This window comes from Pleurodeles waltl, chromosome 3_1, assembly GCF_031143425.1.
Source record: "Pleurodeles waltl isolate 20211129_DDA chromosome 3_1, aPleWal1.hap1.20221129, whole genome shotgun sequence".
NCBI lineage: Eukaryota > Metazoa > Chordata > Amphibia > Caudata > Salamandridae > Pleurodeles > Pleurodeles waltl.
In genome coordinates, this window is record NC_090440.1 from 1,650,890,614 (window position 1) to 1,650,904,486 (window position 13,873).

At 42.4% G+C, this 13,873-nt stretch overlaps 1 protein-coding gene across 1 annotated transcript in view; it reads right to left on the bottom strand.

Moving 5' to 3' along the window:
- The window catches only part of LOC138283610 (dynein axonemal heavy chain 11-like), a 2,790,563-nt gene that overhangs the window by 1,503,447 nt on the left and 1,273,243 nt on the right, over positions 1-13,873 (bottom strand). The window contains exons 38-39 of the mRNA XM_069221547.1: positions 5,039-5,184; positions 4,824-4,940 (exon numbers count right to left, since the gene is read on the bottom strand). Coding sequence (XP_069077648.1) covers positions 4,824-4,940; positions 5,039-5,184 — 263 coding nt within the window. The remainder of the gene's footprint in view (positions 1-4,823; positions 4,941-5,038; positions 5,185-13,873) is intronic.

Sequence of the window (13,873 nt, forward strand, 5' to 3'; positions counted from 1 at the left end):
ACAGCGTCATCTCCTCTAGACAGCTTTATGTACTACGGGCTTCAAGGCGCATGTAAAGATCACTATCCAACTTTTTACCAGGAACCACCAGTATTCAACACACTATCTATGTTTCTGAGCACCCATATTGTCAGGCAGATGGTGACAAAGCTATATTATTCTCTGCAGACTGAAACCCCGGTGCCCACTCCGAGTGCTAGAACACACTGGGATAAGGATCTGGAAGCCACCATTTAATGAGTGGAATGGTCATACTATTATGGCCAAATAAGGGAGCTTTCCCCTAATGGTAGGCTGTGATATATTCACTTCAAATACCTCCACAGGGCTTACCACACCACCTTATAAATATTCTTGCTCAAACTACTCAGTCATTCCGACTGCTCCCAGTGCGGCTTGGCGGAGGCAGATTTTCTGCACCTGGCATGAAGTTGTCGAGGGGCAGCTGAATATTGGAGGGAGGTGGGTAAGGCGCTCCTTAAAATGGTTAATATGGACATCGACCTAACCCCAAAGATTACATTGTTGGCTTGCACAAAGGGGGTGCCACGTGCAGTTTAATGCTTTACTTCAGTGGCACTTCTCCTGGCCAACAGGAGAGTGTCCTGTGTTTGATTGGTCTGTCAATGCACCCAGGCTGTGGGACTGGCTGCGCGCATTGGCATACTGCAGTGATCAGTTGGAAATCTATTACACTTTTAATACCTTTGCAACATCTCCCCTAGACCATCTCTGGCCCTATGCAACAATATTTGTAAACCATGACTAGAGGGTGACTAGAGAACTGGGATTGATGGCCGAGATGGATGGCTCTGTCAGGGGCGAGTGTGCAGTTGCCCTGCAGCTTCAATGTAAAGGGACTATAAAGGTTCACTGCTAATGAAGGCCAGGCTGGTGTGTTGGAAGAACTGACCGGGCCTTCTGTTCTCTCGTCTCAATTACAATTAGAGGTGATAACCCCATCCTCATATTGATGAAAAGACTGCTACCAATCGTCTACACCTACAGACACACACTATACACTGTGCACATCATTGTACTATGGTGTCACGTTATGCTGTGTTTTGTTCTCTGTTTAGTACTGTTTATGCGATATAACTGAAGAAATAAAATATTTTCTTAAATTAAAAAATATATAAATGCCACACACAAACATACATACATACATACTTTTTGTTGCAAAAAGATAAGCACTGGGCTGAAAATTATATAAAGGTATCTGTTAGCTGACTGTGTTCTGGGTTCTTCCCCTAACACTACTTCTCTGAGAAGCCTGAGCCTAATTAAAAATAAGCTAGTGAGGTAACAGATATGTGAAAGATACAATATATACATTGTTTACATTATACCTATGAATTCAAATACAAAATTATATGGCTGAACTGTTGTAGCTAGAAATAGAAAGCATACTTAAGTAAACTGTAAATCAAGAAAAAAACATTTTCAATCAAACCTAACCAGTCCTATGCTAGTTCACCATGTTGCGTTAAGAAGTTCAAATTTATTAGGCTATTTCATTAAAAACGAATCCATAGCATTTGCTTAAAATCCTTGCCTTCAGTCCTGCAGTACATGGCACACAGCTCACATCCTCTGAGGAATCTGGGCAATTGCTCCAAGGTTCTCTAGGATTTAGGGGCATATTTATACTCTGTTTGCGCAGAAATAGCGTCATTTTTTTTACGCTATTTCAGCACAAACTTAACTCCAGATTTTTATTTTGACGCTAGACCCAACGCTAGTGTCAAAATATTGGAATTAAAGTCATTTTTTGCCTGCGGAAAACTACCTTGTGCCAATGAGATGCAAGGTAGGCGTTCCTGGGCAAAAAATGACTCTAAGGCCCTTGCGCCTTATTTATCCTCCCATGCAAAAATTGTGCAAGGGAGGAAGCTTGCTTAGCGCCATTATTTAACGCCTGGGTCAGGGCAGGCGTTAGGGGACCTGTGGGCTCATTTCCGTGGTGGAACACCATGGAATGAGTCCACAGGTGCCCTCCCCAGGCCCAGGGATACCCCCACCCACACAAGAGGTACAGCAGAGAATGGGGGACCCCATTCCAGGTAAGTAAAGGTAAGTATTTACCTTTTTTATTTGAAATGCCATAGGGGGCTCAGATATGGGCCCCCATACATGGCACACGGTGCAATGGCCTTGCCCAGGGTCCCTCTCTCCTGTGGTGGCCATTGGGGTGGTAGTCTGGCTCATGCCTTTACTAAGGCAGGAGTCATGTTGCATGGTAGGTTTAGTGCCAGAAAATGAAGCTAATCTGGTTAGAGTCATCTTTTTTTACTCTAACCAGCCTAGTGTCATTTTTTGGTGCTAAACACCCATCGCCCATACTGCCACCCCCACCTGGCTAACGTCAATTTTTTTGGCGCTAGCCCACCCTTTGTGCCAGATTGCGCCATTCCATAAATATGGCACACAGCTGGCATCCTGGAATGGCGCAAGCCGGCGCTATACTTTTTGATGCAAACCTGCATTAGCATAGGTTTGCATCAAAAAGTATAAATCAGGGCCATAATTGTATTTTGTGAGTTTGCGCCGCTTTTGAGTCAAAAAATGACGCAAATGCGGTGCTAAAAAAGTATAAATCAGGCCCATAGTTCTTGGCTGCTACGGTATTAATTTCACTCAATGTGATTTTTGCAACATGGACAGAACTGTCACCATTTTCAAATCCCATATTTTCATTGCTTGTATACATCCTTAATTTCCCCACATCTATAGTCATTACTCCAACTCTCCAAATTATACTTTGTAAGCACAGCAGCTGATACCCTAAACCTGGGAACATAATTTTACCATGCGTAGTACTTTGGGACCCACTTCCAGAAGCAGAGCAAATTACTAAAATTACTTAGAACTCTTCAGAAAGTTTATTATCCACCTTTAATTTTTACATGTTCCTAAGTGCACTACTACTACTGTCCCCCAGGCGTCGCCTAACTACCATACGTAGAGGCTATTTCAGTACGTCTTTCTCACCTCAATATTAAACAGAATGCAGAGCAGCAGTGAGTCTTTCAGCTACTACAGGTCTACTTAAAACTCTTTTTGATAGCAGTGCAAGATTCGGGTATACAATGGAGGGTGATGCTCCAAAATATCACCCTTTTATGCAGTGTAAAAAAGGTTCTTAGAAGCCAGCTTCAAAAGGTTTTACAAGTAATTACTGTTTCAACCAGCCAATAACATAATAATTCTTTCCACAGAACGAAACATTATGTTATGTTACGGAGGCTCTTAGACTCTGCACCACTTGCATCCAAAGATCTTCTACATAGTGTGATGATCAAGTGACTTAGTAGTCTGCACTGCCTTCCTTGAAAGATACACATATTAACAGATAGGAGCCTTCCTGCACTGGCACCTTTCATGTAAGTATACCTAGAGGGATACTGTTAGATCAAGTAACATCATGGTTTTGCAGCTTTTCTTGAATTATCATTAAGCAATGTGAAGCTAAATGGAGAGAGTATTCCATACCTTGACTAAGACCACGCCTAGAAAAAACATAGATCGCAGGTGATTCAAAATGTAAGCTTTCTAATCAAGGTTGAAGTATCTGAAAGAATGGGTATGGTGACACCTTAACTTCAAAGTGCTTTCTGAATGCAGTGAGTTTTTTCCCCCTAGATTGTTCTGTGCAGTAGTAAATTTAAAATGAGCAGTTACCTGTCGCAGACTTGGAGGGGGGGGGTGGACCCACATCAACAAATGCATGACTTTCAGTGCACAAGTTCCAAATTGCCTGAATTGGTTTGTTTTAACCCTTGGCATCCAGGCTTTACTCTTTCCTGCGAGACCTCTGTAGAGGGCTCTTCCCACACCCCACTCTGAACATTATTGTGGCTTATTAAATAAGACCTAGCTGAGATGAGAAGACAACACAATTTTTTTTTAGGTGGAAATGCATGCCTCAAAAACCTCTAAGCTCTGCTTACCTATAGACAGGTCATGCCAGATATCAAGTCTTTTCATTACCATTGTGGTGCACATGGCCCCATAATGTAAGTTACTGAAATGGTGTACACAACGGGTGTGTCAACTCTTTCTCTGAGTTCCATTGAGGATCTGCATACTGATTAGTATCTCACCTATGAAATCCTGCCTATCCTCCAGTTAATCCCTGATGCCCACATAAATCACTGGCTGGCATTCCCAGTAAATCAGACTGCCAAAGTTGGATAATAATGTATGTCTTTTGAAAATGTGGATTTAAAAAATACATTTATCAGCAATGTGTAAAGCAGATTCGTATCACCAATTATACACTTACAGCATTCAAATGGAAATGAAAGCAGCATCGGATTACTACTACAGAAGCAAGCACAAAAGGTGGGAGGGGAGGGGGGGGGCAGTGAAAAAGGATCAAAAAGTCAAATAAAAGGATCATTAACAGAATATCGGAACTAAAAATATCATGTAGTCAGAATATCATGTCAAAAATATCGCAGGTCAAAATACCGAGAAGGTAAGTGCAAATAGTAAAGTACAGATTTACTATTCTTAACTCCACATATATATACCTTGAAGATGTATATATCGTTGAGGTATTTTTATGTGGAGTTCTACTTACCTGTAGAAAGTTACCTTCACAATGTTTTTTTCCTCAGTATTCTTGACATTATATTTTGTCCCAGGATATTTTTAGCTCCGATATTCTGTGTACACACCAACATGAAGCAAGTATAAGCGTATAACGAAACTTAATGTGTTTTCAACTTTGTGTAAACCATATTATATTTACTAAAATATGCCAAAGTCCTCTTTTTTTATACGTTTAATAATTTCAGAATTAGTCCTAATCTACTCACCGAAAGAGAGCTTTAACGTTTTCTGGAAGTTCGGCTCTTCCTGCATATCCTGGATTAAGTGTTATGAATATTCCTATGGTCGTTTTCAATTCAATTGTTTCCCCTAGAAAATAAAACCTAACAAAACAGATTATTTAGCTTAGCACTGTGTTTAACGTTTTAATTAAAAAACGCAGTTTAATGAAAGCAGGACAGAAATGCCCCCTGGTAAGTACCTTTTCTTTTTGTGGCGAATTGCATCCTGTATAGTTTTAACTTGGACAGCTACAACAGAAAGCACTTCCACAGAAATTCGGTTGAATTCATCGAAACATCCCCATACACCAGTTTGGCATAATCCTTTATAGATGTTTCCTATTGACTAAAGAAAAACACATTGTTGCCTGTTAAATATCATTCTTCAGTGGCGGTCATCCTAAAATAATAATAGACTAATAGGAATACATACAATAGACTTACTGCGGAGTGTGAAAAATAAAACTTAAATATTTTGGATAAGACCTTCTTGATCCAGAAACTTTTACCTCCCCTTTACACAATGTCCTTAGTGCAACACAATGACAATATTCAAACTGAAGCTAAGATTGATAAAAAAAAGTATGTCACCCTTTGTAATTGGGTCCCTTTCTCTGGGATAAACTCAAACTACCCCTAAATGACCAGTCAAACCATCATCTCATTAAAAAAAACTCTTGACAATTTCTTTACTTAAACACGCCTTTGAAAGCTGATACTGTGCATTTGGACCACAGCAAAAGAAGGTCCAGTGGGCATTATATCATTCCTCTTCGGAAAACAATATATTTACATGCCCCACATGTGTTCTGTATTCTGAGAATAGGCCCTAACTTGGCAAGCTATACTATCATCTTTATCTCCGACCACACACTAGTACACACAAGTGAACAAATTACGGCTTTTCACTTGTTGAACAAAACACTATGAAGAGGTAACAAGGCAGCATTTTGATTCTACGCACCAATAAATAAATAATACATTGCAGACATGTTCATCCTAATTTGGAAACAGTGCATCCTGTTTCCATGTCAAAATATAGAATTCAAAGTAATTACCTGAAATATAAGGAAGCAAAATCATCTAATTTTTTTTTTATTATCGAGGATTTTTGTTGAGGAAACAAGGTTCATATGTTACAGAAGCATAATTTGTGTTTTGTACATACCTGAAAGCTTTTTTGCATTAGGAAACTGCCCAATGGACCGTTTACGGTTACAAAAATGCTTCGTACATATGGTCCCTTTTTTGAAAAAAATAATAGTGTGACATGAGAGAAACGCTTCCTTAGTTTTTGTAATCACTTTGGTGCCCGGTTTGCTGACTCGAATTGACTAAAACTGAAACCACTTGGCACCATTACGCATTGGAAATAGCCCCAATTGCCATCCCTCAAAGGGGCAAAAAGCCCGTTAGGGACCAGTGTTTCAATTGAAATAAAAAACAAAGAAGGAGTGGGGGTGATGCATAGAGCCAAGCCCCTGCTCTAAAAGGGGCAAAACAGCCTTCCTGCCAGCCATTGCAGAGGCGGGGCAGAAATCCCACCAACCACCAGGGATTTGCATTTTAAAAACAAAAAAGAAAGGCCTGCCCAGGCATTGGGCCGTGCCTCCATTACATAATGGACCAAGCAGTCTTTCTGCCCCTCTGGGTTGTTTATTGGGGGGGTTGTCACCAGCATACCTGACCCTGGTTTATGATGGATTAAACTCAGATCTTTGTAACTGGGGGTGAATGTTTGCATTGCTCACATTCCGTCCTTCGCCTGTTCTTTCTGCTTTTGTCGCCCTAAGTGGAAAGGGTATGCCCAGACATTGGCCGTGTGCTCACTACGCCAATGGATTCAAGCTTTCCTGGCTGATGAGGGATGATAGCCCGAAACCAGTCCCATGATTCTTGTTTCCAGTCCATGGAGGACCTGTCTTGGCAGTTCCGGCTGGACTGTTCCCATGGGGAACAGGTTCAAGACTGATTTACATATGGCTGGGTCCAAACTGAAGTGGAATGTTGGATAAAAGAAAACAATGGATTAAACTCAGTTCTTTGTGACTGGGGGTGAATTTTGCATTGTTCAGCATTCTGTCCATCATCTGTTCTTTTTCCTTTTGACCATGGGAGTGAGGCAGGAAGCCCTCTAGACACGGGAAAATATTTGAATTAGTGGGGATGGCCTGCCCAGGTATCAGGCCCTGCCCCATAATGTCTCCAGCAGTCTTTTTGCCCCCACATGAGGCAAATTGGTGGGGTTACCTAAACTCTGCCCCCATTATAAGTAAGCTCACTGGATTCCAGAGATTTTTTAGGCCACATCCTGCACTTCCATCAGCACTGAATTCTACAGACCCAACAATATTTATGTCCCCACAGGAGCATAGAGCATTGCCATCCCCTCCCCAAATAAGAGGAAATTTGGACCAGCAGTGAGGGGAAAATCCCAGTTTGCTCTCACTTGCCACGGTGAATGGCTGCACTCTGTTGGCCCATGGTAAACCAGCAAACAGGGAACCCTATGAACACTGGGCATTTCTGCACCCTAGAGATCCAGCCACATCCAGAGAAATGTAGCTCCTGTGGTTCCCACCACTATTTCTTACCCAGAAAAATTATTATAAACTGAAGCCCATTGTTGGCTCTAGGTATTATGTGTTTTTGGACAAACAACAAACACTATATATCCCTGCCAACAGATGGATCTGATGAGATAACAGTATCATACTTTTGTAAATTGGTCTTTGGGGCAAAAACCTACAGATGAAAACACATTTCATTTATTCCCCTTTTTCAAAGAGTAGTTTCTCTGGGAAAACCATGAGCTAATTACCCAAATGATACCTTGTGGAATTCCAAATTTTGTCTGAGTTTTAGAAATGTATAGCTTTCTGGCACATCCCTGGGTTTCACAACTTACAACTGTTTCCAAACCAAACTCCAAGCAAGTAGAGAGGACAAAAAAAGGAAAAAATTGACAACCACTTAGAAAATGATTTTTTTACACCTAAGCTTCTTCCTGTAAGTTGAGAACCAGGTACACTTAGCAAAGGAAACCTTTTATTGATGCAATATTTGCAAACAAATTATTTGCTTTCTTGCACATCAGTTTTTACTAGGGCTGGGTGGAATTTCAATTACATCAGGGTAATCAGAGTAATTTGAGTAATTCAGGGTTACTTTTTAAAGTGGAATTACATGATTACTCCTACTCAAGTAATTTGCTAATTGTGTTCTGATGCATTTAGTGCTTTTTTTTAGTTTAAAAATGCATCCTCACATTTATTTTGTATGTGAGGAGCCATCTTTGAGGTAAGAAATAGCACTGAATGCAGAATTACTTTTCCCATGTAACTTCACATAATCTCCAGAAAGAATTCTTAGGTAATTTTGCATGATTACGCTACACGGAATTCGGGGCCATATGTACTAAAGCATTTTCCCATAGACACAGAATGGGTAAAAACCCTTTGATACATCTGGCCCTAGGTGAGTTATGGGTACCTCTAGTTTTTTCCATTTTTTTTAAATCTCTTGCAAATTTCTCAATTGCCTCTAGACGAATCCACAATCCCTGGGTACCTTTTGAATTCCCACGAGTGGGAAAATTGGCACAACAGACATAACTGACAACACCGGTAGGCATTACCTCACAGTGTTCTAAAGTGGCTATTGCCAATTACGGACAAAGAGCTATTCACATAAAGCAACGTTTGTGCATAATTTATGAGTTTTATAGTAGTGTGAAAATTCTGTTGAATGACAGTGGGGTTATACAGTTATGCAATTTTATTTTTGTGACAGAGTTAGCTGAATTTTAGGGTAAGGACAAGGCTCATATCCTGTATTGTTAAACGCAAAATGAACGGCTCATTCTTTGTGACTGTAAAAGAAAACTCAGTAGGGTGATAGCATGTAAGTCTAGGGTGACCAGACGTCCGGGATTACCCCGGACAGTCCCTGTTTTTAGAGGACTGTCCCAGTGTCCCAACACTTCTCTTAATTTTAAACAAATGTCCCGGTTTTTGTGACAAAGGTCAGATCATTACATAAATGTCCTGGTTTTTGGGACAAATGTCAGGTTATCTAGGGAACCATAAGTCAAAGGTATGCTCTCCTTTAACAGACGCCTACTAAGTATGCAATAATTAAAGTATTCTATCTGTTACTGTCAGGCAACACAGTCCCCTGTGTGCTCCCAGCAGGGATGGAGTGGGGAGCAGAGAGAGGTGGGTGGGGGTGGGATGGGTTGGATTGGGGGTTCAGTGTGGGAGGTCAAGCCATAGATAATTTTCTATATGTAGTCTTGAAAATGTGTGAGTGTGTATATATATGCATATATATACACACACATGTATAGGCGCACATTCACAAAGCTACGCAAAAAAACGGGACATGCCAGATATAAAAATGAGTGTAAAGTCTTTAGTCCTTCTTTTATGTCTGACCTGTCCCGATTTTTGCACCTTAAAATCTGGTCACCCTATGTAAGTCTAACACACGTTTAATGAAGATTAGCCAGCAAGCAGTCAAAATAATCAAGACAGTTGTAGTTTCAACAATCAGAAATTTACTTTTGATCAGTTGGATTAGCGTATCGTGCTAAAATCCATACAATTGTTCTGCGTGTTTATGTTTTCTCTCAGTGCAAGTAATCAGGAGTGATACTTTCTGGTAAAATAGTAACTCCAAGGTAACAACCGAAGAGTAGATGCAAGGATCATCTGGAGGGTAGGAATGTGAGAGGGTATTAACAGAGAGACAGAAATATGTATTTATTTATGCTTTAAAGTACGTCCACAGATTACACTTCAATCAATAAAAAAACACAATGATTTAAAATGCATGTGATTACCACTAAATACCACAAAACGAGAATAAACCAAAAACATTCTGAAAAATTAAATAGATCATTTTATATGAAGAAGGCAGGGAAAAGCAGCGAGACTCGCCCGACCCACAGGTCCTGGCAGGACACTTTGCTTTGCAACATCAGTTGAGACTTCGACCCCCAGCCTCCTTAACCACTGGGCGGGCCATGATGCGTTAGAAAAGCACAGTCACTTTCCCGCAGCACATGAAGCAGTGGGAAAGCAGAAAGACTCACCTGAAACATGGGTCTCAGCTGGAGAGTTTGCTTGGCCACAGCGGCTGGGGTGGGACTTCTCCCAGGCTCCTCTACCACCAGGATGAGCCTTGACATTCTAGAAAAGTGTGGTTGCTTCCCCGCTGCGTGGGACATGCCCGGGCAAAGACCGGGCCGAAATGTGCCTGTCTCAGCCTGTCATAGCCTGTTAGAGGCCAGGCCGGGCCCCCCCTCTTGGTCTGTGGAATCTGGCTTTGAGGTCATTTAACAAAGATGGATTTAATACCTAATTGTGGCTATTGGTTAATTGTCACCACTGGGGCAAAATTTCTTCCTTGATTGTGGCCTGCTGGTTGTGAGTCCTTTTCTGAGGCCATGTGAAAAGAAAAGCAATCCTGGTTAAAATATTTATGCATAACAATCAATAACTTTCTGGTAAGGGCTGTTGATCTTGTGGCGAACGTAATTAAACTCGCTTAGCAGTATTTCTCACTGACGGAGAACCTCTTGGCACCTCTTTCATCACCTTCAATGGACTTACCTAGGGCAAATGGAGCCTTATGAAATGAAGCTACTACAATTCCAATGCAGGCTTCCATCTTTCTTAATGGGCTTCAGGGGCCTAGTACCAGGCGGTTGGAGACACTTATCTCCCTCTAGCAAGAGGATTACAACTCCATGAATGTTCTGCCTCAGTTTCTGTTCTAAGCTCTTTGGAGGAGGAGAGATCATGTAAACGGTGGAAAAGAGGGCCTAAATCGAATTTGAGCAAAACGAAGTAGGTGCAAGAAACAGGTGGGCTGTCAGTCTCAGTACAAACCCTCTCTCCCCCAGTTGATTCTTGGGACCTTTTAAAGACCTATATAAGTGACTTGCTAGACATCAAATTGTGGCCAGTATGTGAGCGCCTTGCTAATATTGAAGCTAATCTAATGCAACTAAGCCAACTAACAAACCTAGGTGAAGGTGGTGTTAACCGGGAAGAAGTGGCTCAACCACACAAACCTGTTATTCAGTCCCCTACTCAGTCCTTAGTCCTTGCAGCCCCATGGCCGCCTGTAGTTACTTCTTTTCAGTCATCACTGCATCAGATGCGCCATTCCCGTGATACAAGTAAGAGGGGCCCTAGGGTAGACCCAAATATTACAACCAAGCCCACTAATCTAACTGGAACTATGTCCCCTCCTCAATCCTTACCTCAAATGGTTAGTCCCCCAGCGTCTGGATCTAATATAAGATCTCGTAGAGGTAGTAATGCTGCTGACTTAAACTCTTTGACTGTTAATGACCTCCTCCCAGCCTCGTGTTCCTATGTTCTAATATTGGTCAAGGTACCCCAGCTACCCTCAGGCTCTTCAGAAACAACAGCATCTTTTATGAACAAGGTGCTGTTTTGGTTAAAATGCATGGTAAGTTACCAATGGGGCCATGCTTTCATAAGGAGAGTTGGTAGTATTGGTCCCCTAGAGAGAAACTATCCAGGTGACACTGTGATTGAGAATTTTCACAAACCTCTGACTGTGGGGAATATTTTGTTTCTAGCATGGGTTGGCATGATAAAACCAAGTCCTCTGATGATATTACCACTTGGGTGTTTTTATAGGCATTTACATCCATCCACCTGACAGGTCAACGGGGTGAGGGGTTCAAAGTACACCCAGACCAGTTTGCAACCAAACTTTTCACTTCCACTAGAGAATCAATTCACCATATTGTGTGATATATATGGGCCTCTGAGACCATTAGATAAGGGTCCGGACATTCACAACCAAAAAACTTTCCCCCAAGATCACCCAGCAGATAACCTCGATATGTTGACATCTAATGGCCTCGGTCAAGGTGTGCTCTTCTTGTCCTGTAATATCGCAAGGATTCACACCAAACTGCAAAATGGGGAATGGTTGACTTTTATTGGAAAATATGATGTGATTTGTTTCCAGGAAACCTGGGCTTCTGACAGTGTAGCTATAAATGGATTTAAATCTTATTGTATTAATGCTACTCCAGTGGTTGCCGCAAACGGAAAGGGAGTATTAGCAATTTTTGTCGCAAATTCCGTTAGGAACTTGGAAATTAAATTAATAGAGTGAAGGCCTTTTTTCAAATTTTAAAACTGTATTCACCTAGCCAGTTAAATATCTTTTTAATTAAATTTCATTTTCTTTTTTACAGCATATCCTACTTGCATTATTGAAGAACTGGGAAGATAATCGTAGAGTACACCAGAAAGGGAAATATCCCTAGTTCAATCTTTTGGCAGGTGATTTTGACATTCCTAAATGCCCTTACGATGGGAAACGCACATGTGGATTCACTGATGGGGATATGGGTCATTTTATACACAGAGCCTATGGTGAAGCCCTTAACCAACTGATTATATCCCTAAATCTACTTTTTTCATCAGCTATTCAGGGGTTTCGTAATCAAAATCTACCCACATTTACAGGAAAGGGTAAGGGCTCCACAATAGACTTTGGGCCTCATTATGACCCTGGCGGTAGAGAACCGCCAGGGCCAACGGGGGCGGGAGCACCGCCGACAGGCCGGCGGTGCTCCCTTGGGCATTCTGACCACGGCGCTTTGGCCGCGGTCAGAAAGGGAAAACCGGCGGTCTCCCGCCGGTTTTCCACTGCCCCTAAGAATCCTCCAAGGCGCCTCCGAGGGGATTCTGACAATCCTTACCGCCATCCTGTTCCTGGCGGCTCGCCCGCCAGGAACAGGATGGCGGTAAGGATTGTCGTGGGGCCCCTGGGGGCATGGGCACTGCAGGGGCCCCCGTAAGAGGGCCCCGCTAGTATTTCACTGTCTGCATAGCAGACAGTGAAATACGCGACGGGTGCAGTAGCACCCGTCGCACCTTCCCACTCCGCCGGCTCGATTACGAGCCGGCATCCTCGTGGGAAGGGAGTTTTTCCCTGGGCTGGCGGGCGGTCTTTTGGAGACCGCCCGCCAGCCCAGGGAAAAACTCATAATACCCTCCGCGGTCTTCTGACCGCGGAGCGGTATTATGGAGGGCGGCATCCTGGCGGGCGGCCTCCGCCGCCCGCCAGGGTCGTAATGAGGCCCTTTATTTTGTAATGAAGGGACTTGGCCCTGCATCTTCTTGATTATGAGGTTCACTAACTTTCACTTAATAGCCACAACCCTGTCACCTTAAAATTTAATTCCTATCATCTGGACAGTTCATCTGAAAAGGTGATAGTGCCACTCACCTACTTAGGGGGGTTTGCCTGCAGTGGGGCTCCACTGACTCTAAAACGTTGTTTGAAAACTTAATTACTAAAAACTGTAAAGAGGTTTCAGGCTGTCTTTTCATCCCGTGGTCATTAAAGGGTTCCAATTGATTTGTTTAAAGCTAATTTAGACTTCTGAGCCCCTTTGGTTACAAATATGTTGAGGGCTGCAGTGAAAGGGGGTCTGATCACCTCTTGGAAAGAATCAATAATAGTTAATGTTTATAAAAAAGGAGATCGGAACCCACCTGTCATCACCCAATCTCATTTATTGACTCAACAATTATGGCTATCATTTTGGGAAAAGTAGAGTTTTGGGCTGAGGGGAATTCATTTTTTATCCCAGTACAACATGGATTCCGACTAGGACTGGGGACTGCAGAGCAGGCGCTAAATCTTACACTCATCCTGGGTAAATATGTGACGGCCAGGAGAGGTATTTTGCACATGGCTTTATGGACCTCTCCTGTGCCTTTGACATGGTAGACAGTGACCTATTGTGGGACCTGGTGGAGCAGCCAGGTTTAGATACCCCATTATTAGATCTCACATAAGGCGACTGCACCAGGATTTCACTACCTGAGTGCGCTATTCACCGAATGGTGATTGCACAGCTCCAATTAGGTTGGCTAGAGGAGTTAGGCAGGACTGTATACTCGGCCCCTCCCTCCTCCTATTTTATATCAATTCCTTGGACATAGAACTAAGTAGGGACATTAAGGATGCCC